Source organism: Panthera leo, chromosome E1 (genome assembly GCF_018350215.1).
Source record: "Panthera leo isolate Ple1 chromosome E1, P.leo_Ple1_pat1.1, whole genome shotgun sequence".
Classification (NCBI taxonomy): Eukaryota; Metazoa; Chordata; class Mammalia; order Carnivora; family Felidae; genus Panthera; species Panthera leo.
In genome coordinates this window covers 36,326,933-36,350,394 of record NC_056692.1, presented here as the reverse complement: position 1 = coordinate 36,350,394, position 23,462 = coordinate 36,326,933, and the positions used below count along the sequence as shown (strand labels likewise).

Sequence of the window (23,462 nt, the reverse complement as noted above, 5' to 3'; positions counted from 1 at the left end):
GATTATTTAGAAATGTGTTGTTCGGTGTCTAAGTCTGGACATTTTCTGTCGCCTTTTTGTTATTGATTCCTATTTTAATTCCACTACGGTCAGAGAACGCATTCAGTGTGATTTCAATTGCTTTAAATTTGTTGAAGTTTATTTTAGGGCCCAGGATATGGTTTCAGTCGGTACGCATTCCACGGACGCTTGAAGACAAGTGTTGTGCTGTTACCGGATGAAGCGTTCTGTTAAAATACATTAGATGCTTTGGGTTGGTGGTAGTGTTGAATTCTTGTACATCCTTTTGATTTTCTGTCTAGTTGAAGCCTGAGGACAGGACTTTAAGTGACAGAGATCAGGCACGGGAGGAGGAAGGGACTCACTCAGCAGGGGGTGATGGGGCAGAATTATATTCACCCAACTGGCTTTGACTGAGAAAGACACCTGGATGGGGCACCTGGCTGGCTCAGTTGGAAGAACGTGTGAATCTTGATCTTGAGGCCATGAGTGCGACCCCCACATTGGGTGTAGAGACTAGTTAAATAAATGACTAGCTAACTTAAAAAAAAAAAAAAAGAGGAAAGACACCTGGAACTTTCCCCTTCTTTACCAAGATGCTATTGAGCTCCTTTCTTTTGTTCGACCAATGGAAGGGAAGCAGTTCAGACTGGGGAACAGAGGCCCTCATCCTGCCTGGAATCGGACATTCATCCCCTCATCTCTGGCGGCTGGGTTCACAGGGACACAGCTAAACCTGAGGTCAAAATCCCAACACCTTTAACTCTCACCCAAGCCTCCTCTGTCCCTTTTCAGAACCCTCCCCACCTAGGAGGGGGAATCCGGAGCCAAGTCTGTACCGGCCACACCTCCCCAGTTGTTAAGGAGGGAACCTGAAGCTGGAGGTTGGACTGTCCCTTGGCAACTTGCCCACTACCTAGAGCAGGCCGGATGTGTCCCCGCTGGACCGTGCTATCCCCCGGGGGCCGTGCGATTCAGGCTGTGGGGGGAGCCTGCCCTGGGGATTCAGCTCCTAGAGGCAAATGGGTATTGGGCCCTGGGAAGGTTCCAAGGAAGCCTAGAGACCCCTCCCCAGTCTGTTGCTTGGGGCTGTAGATGACACTCTGCCCCAAGAGCGTGGCGCCTCCTCATCGCAGAGTCTGGCAGGTGGCGTGGGCCGGTCCTGCCTGGTATGTGGGCCCTTCGGTGGCCCGGTTTGGAGTCACCTTCCAAGCCTTTCCCAGACACACGCTCTCTGCTTCTCTCTGAATCTGTCTCTCTCTCTCTCTCTTTCTCTCTCTCCTTTTTTTCTGTCTTTTGAAGGCTAAGTTTCTTTTTTTCCTTTCTCTCTTGTCTGCTCGCTCTTCTTTCTCTCTGCCCGCTTTCGCTTGGGACACACAGGTGAGTTCGACCCTTTCTGTAGGATCTCCAAAACATAATCTCTTCTCAGAGCTGATTCTCTGAGAGACGCGCACGCATTGGTCCAGGGGAGCAATTCTTTGCATGACCTTAAATCAGTCCTGTTAGTAGTCAGTTAAATTCTTCCTGCCGAAGACTTCAATATTCTTTCTAGCTTTTCATTGGAAAAAAAATGATATATATGCCTTAAGTCAAAAGAGCTGCCATTGATCTGGTTAAAAAGAAAAGTTCCTCTTTCTATGATCTGTAGGGGCGCCTGGGGGGCTGTCGGTTGGGCGTCCGACTTCAGCTCAGGTCACGATCTCACGGTTCGTGGGTTCGAGCCCCGCGTCGGGCTCTGTGCTGACAGCTCGGAGCCCGGAGCCTGCTTCCGATTCTGTGTCTCCCTCTCTCTCTCTGCCCCTCCCCCACTCATGCTCTGTCACTCTCCCAAAGATAAATAAACATTAAAAAAAATTTAAATACTTTTATGTAAAAAGCATTTTTTATGTAAAAAATATTTTTCTGATATGGGGCGCCTGGGTGGCTCAGTCGGTTGATTTTGGCCCAGGTCACGATCCCAGGGTCGAGGGGTCAAGCCCCACATTGGGCTGCACTGAGCAGGGAGCCCACTTAGGATTCTTCCTCTCTCTCCCTCTGTCCCTCCCCCAGCTCACATTCTCTCTCTCTGTCTCTCTCAAAAAGAAATGAAAAACATTTGTTATTATAAAAATGATTTGCGGTTTTCCTTTCGAAGGCAATTTCCGTTGTGTGATTTGCCTGGAATATACTGATTTATTCACTCCCTGTTTATTCCTTCATCCAACCAGTATTTACCCAGCACCTACAGAGAGTTAGGACTTGTGGCCCCAAAGTCAAGTTCTCAAGCTATGCTAGGAGGGCTGAGGGAAGAGGGTGACGGCCACAGCCTCTCAGCTGTACCTGTTGTCTCTCCAGAACAACATGGCAGAGAAAGGAAAACCAGAGCCCGAGAGAAGCTGTCGTCTTCCTTGGATATCAAGATCAGTGATGGTCACATTTTTCTCAGGCTTCTGGCTGCCTGCAGTTGAAAGGAATCAAGGGACACCTGAGGGGCTCAGTCGGTCTGACTTTGGCTCAGGTCGTGATCTCATGATTCATGGGTTTGAGCCCCACATTGGGCTCCATGCTGACAGGTGCGGAGCCTGCTTGGGATTCTCTCTCTCTCTTTCTCTCTCTCTCTGTATCTCTCTCTCTCTCTCCCTCTTCCCCTCCCCTACTTGAACTTTCTCTCTCTCTCTGTCTCAAAATAATAAGTAGGGGCACCTGGGGGGCTCAGTCCGTTGGGCATCTGACTTCGACCCAGGTCATGATTTCGCAGGTCGTGGATTTGAGCCCCGCATTGGGCTTTGTGCTGACATCTCAGAGCCTGGAGCTTCCTTTGGATTCTGTGTCCTCCTCTCTTTCTGCCCCTCTCCCGCTCGTGCTCTGTCTTTCAAAAATAAACATTTTTTTAAATTTAATAAATAAATAAATAAACCTAAAAAAAAAGAAGAAGGAAGAAAGAAAAGAATCGACCTTTTGAATCTTTTCTTTTGAATTGAACTTTGGCGGGGCTAAGGATGACAGAAGAGTCAGGTCGAGAGGGTGACACCAAGACGTCAACCATGTGGATAATGAGGTTAGCCGTGAGAAACCCGGGAAAGAAAGTTCTCTTGCAGCTAATTGGGACTTGATGGTGTATCGTTTACCTGGTTCAGTTCTCCCTCTGGAGGTTCCAGACTCGGGGCGGGGGGCGGGGGGTGGATAATGCCTCCTTCCCACTTGCCTTTCTCCCCAGATTCGCCTCAGCTTTGCAGTTTCCCCGCTCCTACAGAGGAGAGGAGAGGGGTTGAGGTGTGGTTTCAGATTCAGAGCAAACCCCATCAGTGCCTTTACTGAAGCGAGGTAGCAGAGGTGGCCCACTTAGCCCAGCCACTGGAAAACCCCTTGGCAACTTGGGGGCAGACTTCTCAGCTCAGCGAATCACACTGTCACCCAAAAGTTGTGCCAAAAATGAATCTGGGGCACAGGAACATTCAAGAGTACAGATGGGACACGAGCTGTGCGATGCTTCCAAGGAGACCTTCTTGGGGACACATAAAATGTTTTTATTGAGAAAGGGCTTGGGGCGCCTGGGTGGCTCAGTCGGTTAAGCGTCTGACTTCAGCTCAGGTCATGATCTCACGGTCCGTGAGTTTGAGCCCCACATCGGGCTCTGTGGTGACAGCTCAGAGCCTGGAGCCCGTTTCAGATTCTGTGTCTCCCTCTCTCTCTGCCCCTCCCCGTTCATGCTCTGTCTCTCTCTGTCTCAAAAATAAATAAACGTTAAAAAAAATTTTTTTTTAAAAAGTAAATAAACTTTTAAAAAATGAATAAAGGGGAGAGGAGATTGAAGAAAATACTCATGAGTCTTCAGCTAGAGTGCCGGGCACATAGCCTGTGACCCCAAATTCCTGGAGCGACAAAACTTACTAGGGCAGTTCTTTCTAAGTGATATAAACCACGAAAGTACATTAAATCAGCCACATGGATTGTGAAACATCTAACATTCCCTGGCAACTATGTAAGATCCATGTTATTTGTTAAAATAGAAACCTAGATTCAGAAAATTACGAATATTTTCCTGTGATGCAGCTGAAAGTGATTCTTCAGCCTTGCCTCTTGGGGAGATCCCTGCCCCCATCACGTCTAGGTAGTTGGGTTTCCCAGTCCCCATACCCCCACACCAAGAATCTCAGATGAGATATCTACTGACAGGCTGGACTGTTAAGTAGTTGTACCTGGTTCAGTCACGTGGCTAATTCTTGTCCTGACCATTTGGACCATTTGGACCATTTCCTTAGATCTCCCTGCATGACACAGAAAGTTCATTGACAATCTGGGGCGTGTGGGTGGCACAGGTGGTTAAGCATCGGACTTCCGCTCAGGTCACGATCTCACGGTTCTTGAGTTCGAGTCCTGCCATATCTGAATATCAAACACCCAAACATCGGGTTAGCTCGTGCCCTGCTTCGGGTGAACACGAGTCCAGCTTCTCTCTCTTTCTCTCTCTGCTCCTTGTGGGATTCTCTGTCTCTCTCTGCCCCTTGCTCACTTGTGCCCTCTCTGTCAAAAAAATATATATATAATAAATAAAAGTTCTTTGAGGGGCGCCTGAGTGGCTCAGTCGGTTGAGCGTCTGACTTCAGCTCAGGTCACAATCTCAGCTTGTGAGTTCGAGCCCCGCGTCGGGCTCTGTGCTGACAGCTCAGAGCCTGGAGCCTGCTTCCGATTCTGTGTCTCCCTCTGTCTCTGCCCCTCTCCTGCTCATGCTCTGTCTCTCTCTGTCTCAAAAATAAATGAAAACATTAAAAAAATTTTTTTTTAATTAAAAAAAAGTTCATTGATAATTTGGACAATTCAGCTGGAATGGGAGGAGAGAAACTCGGTGGGGGGGGGGGGGTGGTGGTGCATAAAAACGGGCTCAGCCTTGAGAGATCTTTATGAAATTTCTCCTGCTCTTTTCGTCCAGACTTCTCTGATCCACTCTCAGGGCACGGGAGCCCAAGCCGGCCAGTGACAGCCTGGGAGCTGTGTCAGCCTGCTGGGTTGGGAGCACGGGACCTCTGCCTGAAAAATACAGGCAGCTCTTAACGCTCCCTGGGCTCAGGGTGCAGCTACAGAAATAGCACTGGGTTTCGCTCCTCTTGAATATTAAAATGCTCGTAACGCCGTCTCCACGTCCCAGATGATGACGGCAAGCTGGAAATTAGCATTCTGTTCCAACACGCCGTGGCACCTTCGCTTTGGGGGTTGAAACGACGGTTTTTTAATAAGCTGGCTCCAGGCACCTGTCACCGGTAATGGAAGTTCTGCCCGGGGAAGATAGATCACTTCTTGTTAAAAGACCACAGGGCAATAAATTTCCCAAGTCATAGCTCAGCTTCCAAATCAGGACTCTGGAGAATCGCTTCCATCTAAAAGATGGAAGTGTTAAAAGCACTAACCCCGGAGCCGCTGGGCCCCGCTGATCCTGACCTTTGACCCCAGCCACAGTTCTTCTGTGCCCTTGCACCCGGGGGTTCAGTGCGATCCACACAGATATAACTTGAAGATACCACGGTGCCTCAGGACTGGACCAGCGGAGGGAAGCCACGGGAAGGACAGAGCCTGAGTGTTAATGCTCTACTATCAGCAAACCCACATTTCTGCTCTCCCACGGATCCCGGTCCTCAAGCCTTGAAAAGAATCTCAGTATCGAAATTCAAGCAGATGTCATCAGATCCATCAACGTTGGGTTTTTCTTCCTCTTAAATCTGAGCACTTGCCCCAGGTGTGGAAAATTGGCACTGGTTATAAACAATCTGATTTTTAAAGACAAGCAGGCTCCAGGCTCTCGAGCTGTCAGCACAGAGCCTGACACGGGGCTCGAACCCACAAACCACGAGATCACGACCTGAACCGAAGGCGGACGATTAACCAGTTGAGCCACCCAGATGCCCCTAAACAAATAATTTTTTTTTAAAGGTGAGTGGATAAACTAACTGTGGTATGTCCATAAATGGAGTAGCATAGAGCAATTTAAAAGAATAAACTATCAATACACACAACAAATAGACAAATTACTATCAAGTTCAAGAACAGGCAAAATTAATTCATAGCAATGGAAATCAGAATAGCAATTATCTCTGGAATATTATACTGGAAAGGAACCTACATGGGTGCAGGAAATGTTCCTATCTTGTTCTAAATCATGGTTACATGAGTAAATATTCCTTGAGCCATCCACTTAAAATTAATGCACTTTACTGAATTATGTTGTACCTCAAAAGGGGAGGAGGAAACTTTTTTATAAAACACCCAGCGTATATTTGTCTGACTTGGAAAGATGTCTTTGGTGTCTCCGTCAGATATTAAAAATCAACTTCATCCCGGGGCGCCTGGGTGGCTCAGTCGTTTAAGCGGCCGACTTCGGCTCAGGTCATGATCTCGCGGTCCGTGAGTTCGAGCCCCGCGTCGGGCTCTGTGCTGACAGCTCAGAGCCTGGAGCCTATTTCAGATTCTGTGTCTCCCTCTCTCTCTGCGCCTCCCCTGTTCATGCTCTGTCTCTCTCTGTCTCAAAAATAAATAAACGTTAAAAAAAAAATTTTTTTTTTTAAATCAACTTCATCTTGATCCTAAATGAAAGGGAGTGAAATGACAATTAAAAAATAACAAAATCACAGGGGCGCCTGACTGGTAGAGCATGTGACTCTTGATCTTGGGGTCGTACGTTCAAGCCCCACGTTGGGCGTGGAGCCTACTTAAAACCATTCAATGAAATTAATAACAATACATTTTTAAATGAACGAATAAAAAATAAAAAGAAGGGAAAAATCCCAGCTGAATACTGGGCAGTGGCTGTGATCGTCTTCCATCGTAAACACAATAGGAAAATAACGTGCCAAGTAGGTTGAAGGGTTTTTTTTCCCTCTCCTGCAGCGTCCCAAGGATTAAGCATGTGTTCTGGCCAGCACACGGCACGGCACGGCACAAAGTGCCAATAAAACTCCACTCAGAGACCAGACACTACTCCAATCTCTCGGGTCCTCCTGGTCATCCGGGAGGGGTGTTGTCCCTACAGCCTCCAGGTCCTGCCTGCTATCATTTGAAGCGAAAACATAGATTATAAAATAGATCCAAAATGAACCGTTTTCCTGAGGTTTTTTTTGTTAAATTTTTACGTGATATAGAAAGCACCCCACTTCTATTTCCCAGGACAATGATGGCAGGGTCAGCTGTTTATATGTTCATTTTAACTCTCTTCGTAAACCTCTTCTACCGGATTTTTACTCCTCTTCCACTCGGGAAATTCAGAGCCGCAGGAGTGCAACTATAATAGAAAAGCCATCTTTGCTTAACAAGGGTTAAGCACAGGGGTGGGGGAAGAGGGCCAGGCTCTTCCCCTGCCCCCGCCCCCAACCCCTGCTCATCACAAGCTGTCAAATATTTACTTTTGGTCTCTGTGAACCTAGCAAAGGGGTGAACCGATCCACTTTGGGTTGGTCCCCACCCCTCGCTCATTTCCTTCACCCATTTATTTCCTGCATTGTTCTTTTTCTAAGTAAACAGACATAGAGCTTGCAGGAGTGAGAGAGCAGTTTAAAATGTTAAAAGTGCACAAATTCTACATGGTCAGCTTAATTAATCTTTCACACACCCCTGTAACCACCACCCTGATCAAAACACAGAATATTTCAAGCATTCTAGAAGGCTCCCCTTAATGTTCCCTCCCAGGCAATACTGGGAAGGAGGAATTTGTTACCTAAAAAAGACAAGCATTCTATTCCTTGAATTTTGGAGATTCAACTCTCGTCTCCCTATCAAACTACGTGGGGGCATATCAGTGTTCTCTTTCTCACTTGTGAATTATTTTGAAAAGTAAACATGGAAGCCATCTAAATGACCAAAAGCAGAAATGCTTTTCCATCTGAGGCACGCCTCAAGGACTAGATACTGTGCAAGCCTTAAAATCATGCTTTTGGAGAATATTTAGTGGCACTGAGAATAATGTTAAATTTAAATGACGCTGAGAATATACTAATTAATATTAAATCAAAAGGCAAGGTGCACCAATGTTCATGCAGAAGTTCAGTTTTGACATCATACACACAGGCAAGGAAAAACGACTGAAGAAAATTCTCCAAAAGATTAGCTTTGGTGAACTCTGGGTTTTAGAATATGAGATGGTTTTTATTTTCGTCTTTATATTTGTTATCTTTGAAATTCTTGATGATGAAAAAGTGATACTTTTCTAATAAGGAAAAAAAAACCCTGTTTTCAAATGTGGGTTAACCGAAATGACCAACATTGGGGAAATGATTTTCTAAACTATGACAACACATTTTGTGGCATATTATGCATTTTTACAGGGCATTTTGAAGACTGGAATAACTTGGAAAGTTGCCTACGGTGTAATCAATGTATAGTGTTTTTTAAAGCCATGGGGCATCTGGCGGGCTCATTCCATAGAGCATGTGACTCTTGATATCAGGTCCTGAGTTCAAGCCCCATGTTGGGTGTAGACCTTGCTTCTAAAAAAATAAATTAAAAAAAATAAAATAAATAAAACCAGGACAGGATGCATATAACTAAGTTAGGGAGGGGGAGACACGACTAAAAACTGGTTGCAAATTGTAGAACACGAACATTGAAATCATGAATGGAAAAAAAAAAAACTTTAAGAAAAGGTTGTTTATTTAAAAGTTTTTAAAGAATGTGTGTTTAAAGCCCTATATATTTATTTCTGTGATCTGGATATATTTTTTTTGTACGTTGAGGGTTTTTTTTTTTTTAAGCCAGGAATGTCGTCGGGGGTAATCATTTCAATGTGTTTTAGTCTGAAGCTTTTGGGGAATTGTAAATGTGGCCTCTTCTACTCTGAATCAGATTCCACAGAAGCGGTCGGGGCGGGAACACTCTAAATCCTTAATTTTCACAAATGCCGGAACCGAACTAACACAAAACTACCCAAGTGCCAGAGACTCAATTCATGCCATTTCTGGGAGGCTCACTCCATTAGACCTTTGCATTTACTTTTTTCAATTAAACGTTTTCGTTTCGGCTCGGGTGATTCCTCCCGGAAACAGAGCTGAGTGGAGGGGTTGGGCAGGGATGTGAGAACCCAACAAACTAAAATTGAGAAGCCCTTCTCGCAGCTTCGGCCTCCCCGCCACCCCTCACCCCACCCCAACACACACAAAGTCCCAATTTAGGGTTCTCTTGGTCCAGACGACAGTGAGATGTGACCCGGGTCTGTGCACTTGCCCCGGGTGCCACGCCTCTCCCCCACCCCCAAAGTTAGACAAAGGGAGAAGGGTTGGCTGGGTTCTTTCCAGGGCCCAGAAAGCCTGGGGATTCCAGGTTGGAGAGAAAGAGAAAACAACAAACCCCTTTGATCCACGTCCGGGAGCAGGTAGAGCCAAATGGAAGGGCTGGGAAGAACTTGGCGAGCATTATCCGTCCAACTCCCTCAGGCCTCTTTTCCGGGTTGCCAGTTGCGGACCTGCCTCCGGGCATTTCATCTGGCCCAAATCGGGAGGCCGGGGGCTTTTCGTTGGCTCGCCGGGATCCGGTGCCTTCTCGGCGGTCGCGGGGCTCCTCGCTGGAAGGGACGCCGGCCGCGCACAAGACCCGGAAGAGCTGCGCCTCCCGGCGCGCTGTTCCCATCACACTGGATCTCACGAAGCCGGGAGAAGCCCGCAGATCGAGTCTTTGATCCCCCCAAGCTCCGGGATCCCAGAGTCTTTAAAACAAACGGACAGAAGAAGGAAGTAAAGAGTAACTGACTCCGTCTCGCCAGGCCGCTCTGCGCAGCCTCGGCCGGCGGGTGGCTGGCAAGTCCGCGCCACCTTCCCGGCTCTGGCGGCGCGGCAGGCCTGGCTTTCCTCCGCCACGGGTGCGGGCGTGGGGAGGACGCCCCATCTACCAAGTTCAAGTTTCCAGAGCCTGAGGGGACCGCGGGCTTTTGGGGCCTCGGCCACCGCCCGCTGGAATGACCCCGCCGACGGAGGGGCGCTTTGAAAATAGGTCGCGGCATGACCTACTGGAACGTTCTTTAATAATTCACCTTTTTTCGCCATTATTCGTTTGCTATTTTTTTAAGATTTAATTTTTAAAGTTTTTGTAATGTTAATTTTTGAGAGAGAGAACGGGGGAGGGGAAGAGAGAGAGGGAGACTAAGGATCCGAAACCGGCTCTGCGTGTTGACAGCAGAGAGCCCAATGCAGGGTTCGAACTCATCAAACCGGGAGATCGGGAGATCGTGACCTGAGCAGAAGACGCATGCTTAACCGAATGAGCCATCCAGGGACCCTAAGATTTTTTTTTTTTTTAAAGTAATCTCTACACCCAGTGTGGAACTCGAACTCACAACCCGGATATCAAGAGTTGCAATCTCTACCGATTGACCCAGCCAGGTGCCCTTCTTTGGCTATTTATGCATTTGTTTTCCCTACTCATTAAAAAAAAAATGGAGATTTTGCTGCCTAAAAATAAGGTAAGAAAACATGAATTACGAAAGAGCGAAAATGAAAAAATTACATTATGTTGATCCTGACTGAAATATTGCTCTAACTTGACGTGCAGCCTCAGTAACCGGGATTTTTCACGCAGATCAGGCGAGTTTTCCGGGGAAGACAACAGACACTCGTTGATAAAGCAATGAAGGCTTGGTTAGAAGCCAGGCCTCTCGAGTTCCGGATCCTTCCACAACCCTCCCCAGGCCCCTTTCTCTCCACCAGCTGCGCGTCCAGGTCCACCTCCCGGAGGGGTGAAGGAATGTTTATAGCCTGACTCAAGTTCAATGACAAAACCCTGCCTGGAGGGGGAGGGGCACCGAACTTCAACCTTCCATCAGACAAAGGCAGAGCGCAGGTGTCCGGCGGGAGGCGCGGGGCTGGGCCCAAGTAGACTCCGGGAGCTGAGGGCCCTCAGAAAGAGTATGGATCTCTTTGTCCCCTGCCTGGGGCCTCTGGTGTGCGGCCTGTAGCCCCGAGACCAACATTTGGTGCGTGTCCCCCTGGGTTGCAGTGGGGCGGTCACAGTCTGAATGGCAAGTAGCTGTCTGATCCCTACTCCGGCTACGCCCACCTTTCAGGACCCAGTGCTAAGGCCCCTGCCTGCTCTACCCAGCCAGAGCCCAGACCAGACCGTTCTCTGGCCACGACCTGCGTTTTCCGGCCCCCTCCCCGAGTTTTACTGGATCTTCCCTCCTGGATTTGATATTCTAATCATCTTCCCAGGTTCTACTCCAACAGGCCCTTTTCTGGGACACTCCAGATGCCAGGGGATGAGGGGCGAATCTTGCACACTCCTTGTTCCCCCCATTTGTCTTGGTTGTGATCATTTACCCCACCACACAATGTCAGAGGTCACAACTGAGGAAGCAGCGGACCCAGGATCTGGCAGTAAGCAAGAGGCAGGGCTCCACGCGATGGGAGATGGCCTCTCCAATGTCTCTCCTCCAGCCTCCCACCCCCAGTGGAAGATTTTGCATCCTGTAGGCACCGGGTAAATGAGTGGTGGGTTTAACCAAATTTCTATTTGTCTTTAATCCTGGTGTGGTTTTGTTTTGTTTTGTTTTGCATTTATGCAAATCTCCCTGGTGCACCCAAGAGGGGCCAGGTCTAGGGAGTTTAAGTGCACCTGTGTGACATCAGGGCTCGGCTCCTGATGGAAACAGGCGTCTGTCAGTGTCTAGTGGGACCTTGTGAAAAGAGGCATGTTGGGGATGTAGACAGAGAAGTTTAGACATTAAGAGCCCCTGCCACTGCCGGCTGGGTGACGCTGACCAAGTAACTTACACTGCTTGGTCTCAATGCCCTCATTTAAAAAAATTTTTTTAACGTTTATTTATTTTTGAGACAGAGAGACACAGAGGGAGACACAGAATCTGAAACAGGCTCCAGGCTCTGAGCGGTCAGCACAGAGCCCGACGCGGGGCTCGAACTCACGGACCGTGAGATCATGACCTGAGCCGAAGTCGGCTGCTTAACCGACCGAGCCACCCAGGCGCCCCTCAATGTCCTCATTTTATAAGCTATATACTCAGTTGTGGGTTTTGTCATTGTGACGGTAGTAACTCCGGAAGGAAACATGAGCAGGGGTCAGCTTGGGGTGGAGGGAAGAAGGGCAGGTGAGTCCTTGCCCCCCCCCCCTCCCCGCCAAGAGCAACGAATTAGCAGTGTCAGTGGCTAAGGTCTTGGGCATGTGCCCCACCTCCCGCGGCTGTCCTTTGGGGCTCTGAGCCCCTGTGCGCGTGTGCCAGCAGCAACATGTGTCCCCTCCAGTTGCTTCTCGGATCCTGGCACTCGCCAGGCTTCTGAAAAAGACGCAGGAATGGGGGGGGGACCGAAGGTAGCGGCTCCCAGACAATGGTATGCTGATTTATTTTTTTTAAAGGGCCAGGGCCTTGACCTTTAGGGTTAGTTTGTCAATTATCCGTGTTATCACTACATTTCATCCTCACAGAGTTTCCAAAACTAGGCGTGTTGTAAAGAATTATGATTTTACATAACAATAACAATAGCATTAACGGTAATATTAATTTTGGCTGTGCCAGGACACCACCCAGTCGGAGACAGACATAGGTCACGTGGGGGGCCCCAGCTCTGGAGCTTCCTCCCACCTGCCAGCCTCTCCCGGGCCGGGGCCGTGTCTGTCCCGCGTGCTGCGAAGCGCTTTCTTTGTCCCTTCCTCCTCAGGCAGCTGTGCGGCTGTCTCTCCAGGAACCAACATGGAGGTGCCCTCCCCAGGTGCTCGGTCTCTGGTCTCAAGTCCCTTCTACCCCCCTTTCCCTGCCCACCTAGACCGCGGAGGCCCACCCATTCCTGGGGAGACCCCTCCAGGGCCTCCTGAGGCCGGTCCCAGACTGTGAGAGCGGTGACGCCTTTGGCCCACAGATTAGCTAGTTTACCTTATTAGGGAGAAACGCACTCTTGAAGGTAGTGAAACGGGCCGGTCCCTGGTCTGAGAAATGGGCGCATAACACTCTTGTTCTCTCTGCAAAGGCCAAGCCCGGAATTCAGCTGGCGTCAAGGGCCTGAGTTCGGCAGTCGCCCACCTGAAGGCTCAGCCTCCCGAGTGGTGGCGCAGGACTCAGTTTGCGCACTCTGGGCTAGAGAAGGAAGGACGGGTGCCCCCCTCCAGGCAGAGTCTGGGGCGGGGCTCAGGGAGAGGGCTCCCCACTGCGGGCGAAGCCTGGGGTATCTCCTCCCCAATGCAGACCGAGGCCTCCTCGCCTGGCCGCCAACCTCCCAACCTCGGTGTCCCCAGCAGGTCTCCGGGTCTCTCCGGCCTTCCTCCCTGCCCCCCACCAGTTTAACTTTCTCCCTCCCGAGGCCGGAGGTGCCCCCCCCCCGCCCTTCCCCCCACCTTCCTCCCTCTTCCCTCAAAGCGAGTGGGGCGGAGGCAGTGGAGACCACCAACCTGAAACTTCAAGTTCAACGGCAGCCCCTGACCCTTCTCACCCCTCCCCTCCCCTCCGGATGCCAACAGACTCAATTTCCCTCTTAATCATTCTAGGGGCCACTGAACGCAAGCTGCCCGCGTCCCCTGTTTCACCTTGGGGGCAATTTAGGGGAGGGGAGTCAGTGGCGGGATTCTTTCCCTCTCTGTCTCCTCCACCATCCCACCCCACCCCCTTTCCACACAGAGGTAACTTGTAGCGGACAAAAGAGGAAAGGCCCGCATCAGTTCCCCACTGGATGTTTTTTAAATCTCTCTCCAGGCCCAGATCAACGCCTGGGCGTGGCGGTGGGGGAGCGGAGGGGTGTCCGACTCGGGTGAAAGGCCGAGGGCCACTCTGGTGCTTTCTCCCCCCGCCCCTTTCCTGGAGAGGAACTGTTCAGGTGGGTGAGACTACGATGGAAATTTCTTCAACAACAGCGGAGCCGCGCTTTAGTGCAGGTTTGAGTATCCAGTCCATGATTGTAGCTCCAGGGTTTCTACGAGACCAGACGCGGCCCCGGACACCGAGAGTTTCTCCCGAAGGGAACCTAATTAAAGTGCAGCGCTTAGGACCTCGGATAAAACTTTAATGACGGGGAGGAAGGGGGTGAGGGGGGGGAGGCAGTCTTCTTCGCGTTGGAGGAGGGGAGCCGGGCCGCTGGGAGAACTGGGGGGCTCGATCAGAGCCTTTCTCCTGCCGCAAAGGGCAGTTTCCGGCTCCGGAGCGGCTCAGAGCAGGGGTGGCTGGGGTGGGGGGCCGGGGGGGACCGCTGTGCGGATTCTCCGCCCGCCGCAGCCTCGCGGGCCCCGGAGCGGTCGGAAGCGTTTCCCAGCGTGAGTGAAGGACCCCAGGGCTGGGACCCCGGCCTGGCCCTCCTCTGGGCGGCCTCGGGAATTTAGATTCGAAAAGAGCTTCCGGAGGTTGCGTCTATGCACTTCTCCACCACGACCCCCTAATTCGGCCTCTGGAAGCCTAATAAAATACAACTGCTTTGGCGTTAGCAGTGATTGCGGTCCTGGAGCCAGCGTAGACGCGACCCTACGATCCCGTTCGGACGCTTGCTGCTGAGACTCTCAGCCCGGGGTGTTTGGGGGAGTACGGACAGGGCATGGAGGACCGCTCCGAGAATTCCGCCTCGTTGGCGGAAACACACCCGGTGTGTTTTCGGGAGTGTATTTGTGCGCTTCTGCATGTATTTTGTTCGTGCAAATGTTGTCTGAATTTACCGATATGGGAACGTGGCGTTCACATGTTTCAGCCTGAATAATTTTTTAGCAAAACCCGCTCCCCGGTGTCTAAACATGGCCCGATTTAAAAGCAAATCGCTGCAGACAAGTTAACGTAGGTGTATGGATTTTGTCGTCAGTTAACACCAATTGGTGAGAGGGTTTTGTTTGTTTGTTTGTTTGTTTGTTTTAAAGGCTCGGTCTGGGTGGGAGGGGGTAAAATTGCCTCGGAGTAAAATTGGGTGTTTGCAAAGGGATTTCATGAGAGGCTTTAAAGCCAAACGCAATTAAAATGTTTTGTTTTGTTTTGCACAGGTTCCTTATGTAAATCACTCCGGCTGGGGGGTGGGGGGGGAGGGTGTCGCCGCAAACTGGTCTGCAGAGGAAGATAATAATATTCCAGTGGAACGAAGACCCAGACCCGGGACAGATGGCGCCGCGGCCTTGCTACCCAATGTTGTCTATATTTAAGATCAATGCTGCTGCCCACTTTGCCTTCCTCCTGGGTCTCTCGCTGGCCGGACCGATACAACTGACGATACCTTGGCCCCATTCCAGGCGACTCCGGGTCCCGGCGCCCTCACAAGCAGCCCTAAACTGCACTTACTCCGGAGGCCTGAGACCCCCAGGCATCCGAAAGCCAGCGGCCCGGCCTGGGGGGTTGAGGCCGAGCCGACCAGCGGGTTTCCCTGAAATAGCAAACTTCTGCCGGCAGGGGGCGTCCTTGCCTTTTTAATCGTGCACAAACTCCTTGGTAGCGAAATAAATCTCTAAACTCCCGTATCTTTTGTTCGGAAATTGTCGCAAACGAATAATAGAGGAGCCCCCGAAACTCTAAGTCCCTTATAGCGGCGTGGAAGAGTTAGAGCCCGGGGGCTGCAGAGTCTCGAGGGCTCTGACTCCTTCAGGCCTCCCCCTAGGCCCACTAGGCGCGTCCAAGCATCAGCCCCTTTTGTGGCCTTTCCTCTCCTCGTGTGGCAACCCCCTGCACCATGGAGACCCCCACACACGCCTTCATTTGGCCCACACCCTACCCACATGCTGGTATGCACTGAAGTCTTGCCATTTCTGAAGCAGGGGAAAAGGGGGTTTTCACACACTACCCTCCAGAACCTGTGAAGTTCAAAGCTACTTGCATGAGTCTGTTTGAAAGGCAGTAAGTAACTCCCTCTGAGCCGGGTGCTTTACCAAAGAGCTTAAACTGGACCACGGGGCTTGGGAGGGTTTTTTCGGTTTTTTTTTTTTTTTTTTTTTTTTTTTAATCACAAAAGGGACACCCCCCCCCCCAAGCAGACACAGTCTAAGGAGACCCAAGGGGGGAGGGTGACCGGCCACCTTTAGGGCCTTTCCCCTCAACCCTGGGCTCCTCTTTGGTACACAGATTTAGAAGAATCTGAGTTGCTTCCCAACTCATTCCCAGGAGAGGAGCCAGAACTGGGATTTCACCCAAACGCCCGGCTGTAAACGCCCCAATCCCTTGGCTACACTTGGAGAACTATGAGCCTGAGCCTGCTTGGAGAGGCCATTGGGACAATGACCTCGGCCCCCACAGGGTGCGTCTGGGATCATGGGAGGTGCAGACCCTCTCCACTTGGATCACGAGGAGCATGCAAGCCAGGATGCCCCAGCCCAGGCTGCAGGAAGACCCAGGGCAAACCGGCCCACTTTGCTGCACAGCCAAGGTGGTGAATCCCGCAGGGCACTGAGCCCAGGTACGACGTGAGGGAGCAGGCACAGTGGGGAAGTCCTTGGCTCTGCAGCTCTGCGAGCAGCCAGTCTGCCCCAGGCTCGTGGAATTCTACATGCCAAGCCTCTGTCTACTTGGATGGAGAAAAGGGAGTTGACACGAGCACCAACCTCGTCCTCCACCCACCCAGGATTCAGGGTACTTGAGCCAGCGCAAAGGGAAAGGGGGAAAAAAATCTGCAGCCACCGTTGCTGAACATGCCTGATCCTGGGTCTTTGGGTTTCTGGCACCCACTGTTCTTTTATCCACAAAGGGCCTGCCCCATCTCCCAAGCCTGAGACCCGCACGCTTCTCTTGGTGGGGGCAAGCGGGTGGTGAAGGGCCATTTTCTGGTTTTCTCTCCAGCCTGGCTAGTCCAGCGGGTTTGGGACGTGTCTGCCCCTTAGGGTGGGACGGGATGCGGTTCTCCAGTTCTGTAACCTTCTGTGCCTGGGTGGGGCACATCTACAAGGCCACAAATACCTATTTCATGTGGCTTCCAAACGCCCGACGGATCGTAACCTGGACAGAACCACCGGGAACGCTAAGGAAAGACTTGGGAAGTTTGGGGGAGGAAATGAGAGGTGGTGAATTATCCGGGCGCTTTCTCGAACCCAGTTTTTCTCGAGGAAGGAGGACGGACTCGGGAGGGCAGCACGCTGGCTTTATTTTCACACAAGGACAAAATCTAAGCGTTGAGGATGGGACTTCTGAGACCACTCGGTACAACCTAGGGGGTGGGCGGGGAAGGGAGGGAGTGGTGCCCACCCGTGTTGTCTTTCTTGCCCGTGGGTCCTCTGAGAAAAATGCTAAACGGAGCAACGGTAGGCGTAGGTAGTCGCAGGGATGAATGTGCCTTTTCTCCTCTCTGCGGCAGTCACTGGGGCGGGGGATGGGATTTGGAAATGGACGGGGATCCAGAGGAAGCTTCCCTGCCAGGGGTCTCCTTCCAAGTTTATTCATAATCAGCTCAATCCATGCAAGCGGTTTCTAAGGTGCTCTTCAGAGCTCTAGATAGAAAATAGGAGACTAATTTTCATGGGAACTCATACTTGTGATAGTAATTACTGCCCCTAAGGTGAATGATTATGACCGCGACAGGTCCTGTAGCTGGTGGCTTACTCTGGTGGGTTGGACTGTAACTCTGGGCCTCACTGGCTCCCTAGAACATATGGGGGTACAGCAGACCATCCCTCCGGAACAGCCCAAGAGGTGTGGCCTGTGACGAGTGTAACCTGTGGGAGCCCTTCACTAGAGTCCTGCGCTCCAGCCTGGCACTGGCAGTCTCCCGGTCTCCCGAGGACACTCCCATTTCTCCCTCCCCCCCCCCCACCTCCCCAGGCAGGGATCTCCCTCACGGAGTGGTGCTGGTCTTGACCTTGGCGAGGACTTTCTTCTCCTTAACCCGGCGGTTCTGAAACCAGATGGTGATCTGGCGCTCTGAGAGGCTGGTGGCCGCGGAGATCTTGCGCCTCTTGTCCTTGGTAATGAACTTGTTAGCGGAATACTCGCGCTCCAACTCGCGCAACTGCCCCTTGCTGTACGGAATGCGCTTCTTTCGGCCCCGTCGGAAGGCGCAGCCTTCTGGAGGGTGCTGCTCGCTTGTATCTGCGCGTCGACAGAAGGAGGGAGAGAAAGCCACGCTCAGACCTCTGCCCCCAAGGCCACGCGCAGACCCAGGCCCTACAAGCTAAGTAACTCTCCAGGAGCCCCCAGATCGCCCTTCAGACACACGCGGGCTCCCACTCCCCCAAAGCACAGCGGGACACCTCGACTTCCGGCTCGTTTCTAATTACCGCTGAGGCTTGGAAAGACCAGGATCCTGCGGATCACCCTTACCTAACACTGTCCTCACGCTTGCAGGTCTGGAAACACACCCATCACACACGGCCAGACCTTTGCCCAGGGTCACATACATACATCCACCCTCACATGCATTTTCACACTCCTGGCCACTCTCCTAGAGTCTACAGCCAAGTTATGTACAGAAGGGAACACATTTCTGTCCCCGCTCCCAACACACACACACACACACACACACACACACACACACACACACCCCACACACACATACCCCTAGGTTATGACTGCAGGAAATCTGAATTTTCCTGTGGAAACTGAAAATTCATTGGAGAGAAAAGGAGGGCTTGTATTTTTTACAGAACATCCATTATCTCTGTTCCGACACACCCCACCCCCATACTCACTAAATTGAGAGTCATTTAGCCTTTTGGCAGAAGTAAACCTGGGATCTTTGAGGTAGGAACAGCCTGAGCCCCTCAGAGGTGATAGGGGAACCAAACACTCTGACATATTGAGAAGCTGGTCCCAAAGCCTCCTAGGGAGGTGAAGGGGCCTGGTGGCCCGCAGGCTTTCGAAAACACCCAGCTCAGCCACCCCCCCCCCCCACTGACCCTCTGGGGCTCCACCAGGCTCTTCAACTGCCTAAAACCCTCCTTCAGGGTCCTAATAGCCAACAGAGGACCACAAGCTCCTCCTCACCAGCCCCAAGTTTCCCTTCACCTCCTCCCATGCAAGTGCCGGCCGGGCCTACAACCCACACTCAGCACCAACGGGACCCAAAGTAGTGGGGCAAGTTACCTGCAAATGCTGCCTTCCAGAAGGGCCCTGGCGGGTTCTGTTCTCCCTGGCAACACATCTGGCTGTTCCAGCCCCCGGTGAGGGCCCAGGACTGGTAACTGTCCACAGGCAGCAGGGAGTCGTGGCGAGGCTCCCCGGGGGCCCCCAGAGTCTGCACCACCGACACATCCAGGTAACTGGCCATAGGCTGGTAGGGTCCCGAGTACCCCGGATAGAAGGCAAACTCGGTGGGGCGGCTGGGGTACTCCTCCCCGGCAGCGGCAGTCTCCGCGGGGTAGGCAGCTAGGGTGGCCGCCTGGGCACAGGGTTTCAGCGAGCTCCGGGACACTCGGCAGGAGTAGTACCCGCCTCCAAAGTAGCCGTAAGGCACCGGAGCCGCCCCCTGGGGCACCCCGGGGCAAGGGTGGCACTGCTTTGGCGGTTCCGCAGAGCCCGGCAGGTCCAGGGGGGCATAGCTGACGGCGGGCATCAGCGTAGGCGCCGCTGCTGGGTGGCTAGTCAGTGGGGAGTGGGCGACTAGATTCCGACTCCCTCCCGCCCCGGGCAAGCCATCCATGTCCTTGGCCCCGTCCAAGGTGGCATAATTGCCGGGCTCCATGGGGCCGCGGGTCGGCTCATGGGGTGCCGGGGGTGGGGGATACAGGGGGCACCCAGCTCGCTCTCCCCACCCAGGCCCCGGGAATCCAAGGCGTTTTAAATCGCTCCCAGCTCGCCCGGCGCCTGCATTCGCTCGTCCCGGCCGTCTTGACGCAGGAGACGCAGGTGCCAGGGCACGCGCGCTGATTGGCTGTGGCCTTGGGGAGAGAAGCTAGTAAAATCTTCATGGCAGAAATTGCGAAAATACTTTACCCTTGCTTCTCTCCCAGTGTGTCTCTCTCCCTCTCCCTCCCTCCCTCCCTCCTCCTACCCCTCCCTCTCTCCCTCCGCGCCTCCCTCCCTCCCTCCCTAAGTCCCTCTCTCCCTCTCCCTCGCTTTTATTGCATTTGGAAACCAGAAAAGAACCGAGAGGAAGTGTCCTTTCTCCGCTTTCCAGTTGGGAGCTACCCAGCTCCGCGTCCGGGGGGAGGGGAGAAGCGGGAGGCGGAGGGAGAGAAGACAAGGAGCCGGCCCCCCACCTCCGCAGCCTCCTCTCCCTCCCTGGCTCTCTGTCTCCGGTGCTTTGGCAGGTTTAACGAGAGAATAAAAAGCTCTCCCTATAAAGTGTGCATCTCATGGTGGGGGTGGGGTGGGGAAGGGGAGTCGGGGGTGGGGCCCGGAGGAGGCCGCTCTGTGCCTGAAAGGGGAACCTGGGAAGGTGCCTGAACCAGAAGAGGCTGGGACATGGGGATTAGAGGGCATTTCTGGGAGCCCCTTGCTTTAGGTCCCGGGGGGCAAGCATCCCAGTTCACTCCAGGTGCCCCTCCTATTCCGGATGCGCGTAATAGGCTGCCCAGGGAAGTGCCTGGGAAGCCCTTCCCCGACACACACACACACACACACACCCCACCCCGGGATCCCAGCTACCGCCCTGCCGGCTCCCGGAGTGGGGTGGGGCAAGAGAGGGAGGGAGACAGGAGCTGGGGAGAAGACGGGAGATCTGGAGCCTGGGATGTGCCACGTTCAGATCTGAAAGGGAAATGGAGTTTCTAGCTGTAGCCTGCGAAAGGGGGTCCGGATTTCCGTTTCATGGTGGGGAAAAAAGTACGGAGAGAGCACAAAGATGCCTTGTATATTCAGAGAGAGGCAGAGGCCGAGGGACGACAGCACCAAGAGGGAAAGAGAGAATTGGGTTGCAGGAGTGGGAAAGGGTCTTATAAAACCCCGAAGTACCAGCCAGAAAAGAGGATCTCTTTTCCCCCTTTGCTGGGATCTAAGGAATTTCCAGGAAACCAGGCCTAACTGGCTAAGCACACGAGTCGCAGGGGTGCTGGGCCCCAAGGAAGAAGGAGCCTGCCCTGTGCAAAGATGTCCAGCCTCTCTGCCCTGCGGTTCTCCTCTTAATTCCCAAGAGGCCCAGGTAACTCACCGTGGCTCTGGCACATTCCTACCCAAGCTGAGTGTCCAGAAAGCCCAGGACCCCCTATTGGCTTCCTCCAGGATTTACATTTCCTTGGAAAGCAGGATGGGAGAGAGAGAGCCCGAAACACTGCAAGGATTGCTGGAGGTCCCTCCCTTGGACCCTATTGTACAGTGCAATTCAGAAGACTCCAACCAATTCGTTTCACGGTTCCTCAGAGGTTTTTCTGTTTCCTTTGCTACCCCTCCCAAATCAAATCCTTCTGGGTCCACTTCTTCTAGAACCCCCAGTTTTTCTGGAGGAGGCAGGAACTTTTCCATTCCACACCAGCGTCACGGCGATTATACGAAACAATCCACCCTGACTCTCGGTGGGCTCAGCCATGCCCAACCGTACCAACCTGAACCTGAACTTGAGCCATCTCTCAGGAAACTGAGAATTCCATACAAACTGGAATTTCCTCCAAGCTGTGAGGCTGTAGTGGAGATCATAGCTCGCCCTCGACGGACCTTGCTAATAACAGAAGACACCAAGCACAAAATCCTCACTAGGTTTTATTTTATTTGAAAACAACATGAGAGAAAAGGGAGGAGATATCTCTTTGGATGCTTTCCAGTTTCTTCTCCTAGCCTCTTGCTTGTGTAATAATGAAAGACAGAACTGCCAGGATTTTTGCCTAAAGACTACAATTTTTTTCAATTTTTTTTTTTTTAAGTATGTTCTACACCCAGCCTGGGGCTTGAACTCACAACTCGAGATCAAGAGTCACGCACTCCACCGACTGAGCCAGCCAGGCACCTCTTGTCACTGGTTTTTACTGTAGGTGACAGTACAGGTATAAGATCCCTAAACTTAGAAATACATAATTCTTTTTTTTAAATTTTTTAATGTTTATTCATTTTTGAGAGACAGAGAGAGTGTGATCAGGGGAGGGGCAGAGAGAGAGGGAGACAGAGTGTGATCAGGGCAGGGGCAGAGAGAGAGGGAGACAGAATCCGAAGCAGGCTCCGAGCTGTCAGCACAGAACCCGACGCGGGGCTCGAGCTCACGAACTGCGAGATCATGACCTGAGCCAGTTGGACGCTTAAACGACTGAGCCTCTCAGGCGCCCCCCAAAGTACATAATTCTAGTCATACCTTATGACCCAGCAATTCCATTCCTGGACATATTCCCAACAGAAACGAATGTTTATGTCCATCAAAAGGCAGGTACCGGAATGTCCAAAGCAGCTTAATTCATTGTAGTTCAAAGACAAAAACAACCCAAATGTCCATCGGTAGTACAATGGGTAAATACATCGTGCTATAATTAAAGAAGGGAGTACTACACAGCAATAAAAAAAAAACCTACTACTACACACAACATGGATGAATCACACAGATATATGTGATTTGGGGATATGTAGTGCTCTGGTTCGTGTCCACGGAAATGCACTGAGCTCAGCATTATTCTGGAACGCAGAGATGATTCACCGGAACCTTGCCGGGGAGAAGCTCTCCAGCTGTGCTAGAGACTCCCGTGTAAACAGATAGGTTTCAATACAAATACTCTAGGATTTTTGTTTTTGTTTTTGTTACACTCTGCAATTTAGTTAGTGTCTACTAGATCCCAGGGAATCCTTCTGGATGTCATATTTATTAGCATATGACATATGTTCCCGCTTCTTGTACATTGTGTATGCATGTCCGTCTCTCTGTGACCTGTCATCGACCTTTAGTGAATTCAGATAAGGTACGACGAACTCCCTCATCCGTAAAAATTATGTCTCCTTACGGGGACAATAATTCCTACTTCACAGAAATGGTGTGGAGATTAAATGGAATTTAAATGGAATGCACTTGAGAGCATTTTATAAACCGAACACCTACGAGTTCTGTATGTGTATCTGTGTCTATCTAAGGAACTACAGCCACCTTTTCTTATTTGAAGAGAAAAGGACAGTTGCCCTAAAGACAACCAGCCTCTCCTCACTTGCCTCTCCCAATGCGGTGTACGCCTGAGATTTCCACAAAGAGAAACTGAGGCTCAGAGCCTCCAAATCCTCCCTCCAGCCCGACGTGAGTTGGGTTGAGGTCTCAGGGGGCCTCCTGACCTCCCAGCCGGCCCAGGCCGAGCCAACCCTTCCCCCCGGGCACCCCCCACCCCGCCCCGCCCCACAGACTCCTTTGTGTCCTGCTGGGAGCCTCCATGCAGACCCTCCAGGACCCCCGAGCCGTCCCCCCCGCCCCAAGTCCCTTTACGGACCCAGCCAAACGCGCTGAAAGCCTCAGCTGCTCCTTTACATACCGCCCAGACACCTCCGGGAAGGTCAAGGCCAAGTTGAAAGTTAAGAGTCTGTTTACCTCCGGGAGCCCATTCAGCGCGGCCCCACGGACCGCCTTTGACCTTTACAGCCGGGCTTTGAGCGCGGCCGCCGCGCCCCCAGGGGTTCCGGCCACGGGGACTTGGAACCTCCTTGTCAGCTCCCGCCCCCGCCCGGGCTCGGGTCGCCGGCGAGGGGGAGGGGGCGAGCGGCGCCCCCTCGGCCCACTTGGGGCAGTGGTTAA

The 23,462-nt window shown here is 52.0% G+C and overlaps 1 protein-coding gene across 1 annotated transcript; it reads right to left on the bottom strand.

Moving 5' to 3' along the window:
- Positions 1 to 17,672: 17,672 nt before the first annotated feature.
- HOXB13 (homeobox B13) lies at positions 17,673 to 19,517 on the bottom strand. The gene is made up of 2 exons (XM_042917211.1): positions 18,920 to 19,517; positions 17,673 to 17,926 (listed from the first exon to the last, which is right to left on the bottom strand). Exons 1-2 carry the CDS (start codon positions 19,515 to 19,517, stop codon positions 17,673 to 17,675), a joined length of 852 nt encoding a protein of 283 aa, XP_042773145.1.
- Positions 19,518 to 23,462: the final 3,945 nt, after the last annotated feature.

What these genes read in the sequence shown, in the direction of transcription:
- HOXB13 (XM_042917211.1), bottom strand. Translation starts at nt 19,517, where the DNA reads ATGGAGCCCGGCAATTATGCCACCTTGGACGGGGCCAAGGACATGGAT. An exon ending in CTGGAAGGCAGCATTTGCAG is followed by an intron (nt 17,927 to 18,919) that starts GTAACTTGCCCC and finishes GTCGACGCGCAG; the next exon opens with ATACAAGCGAGCAGCACCCT.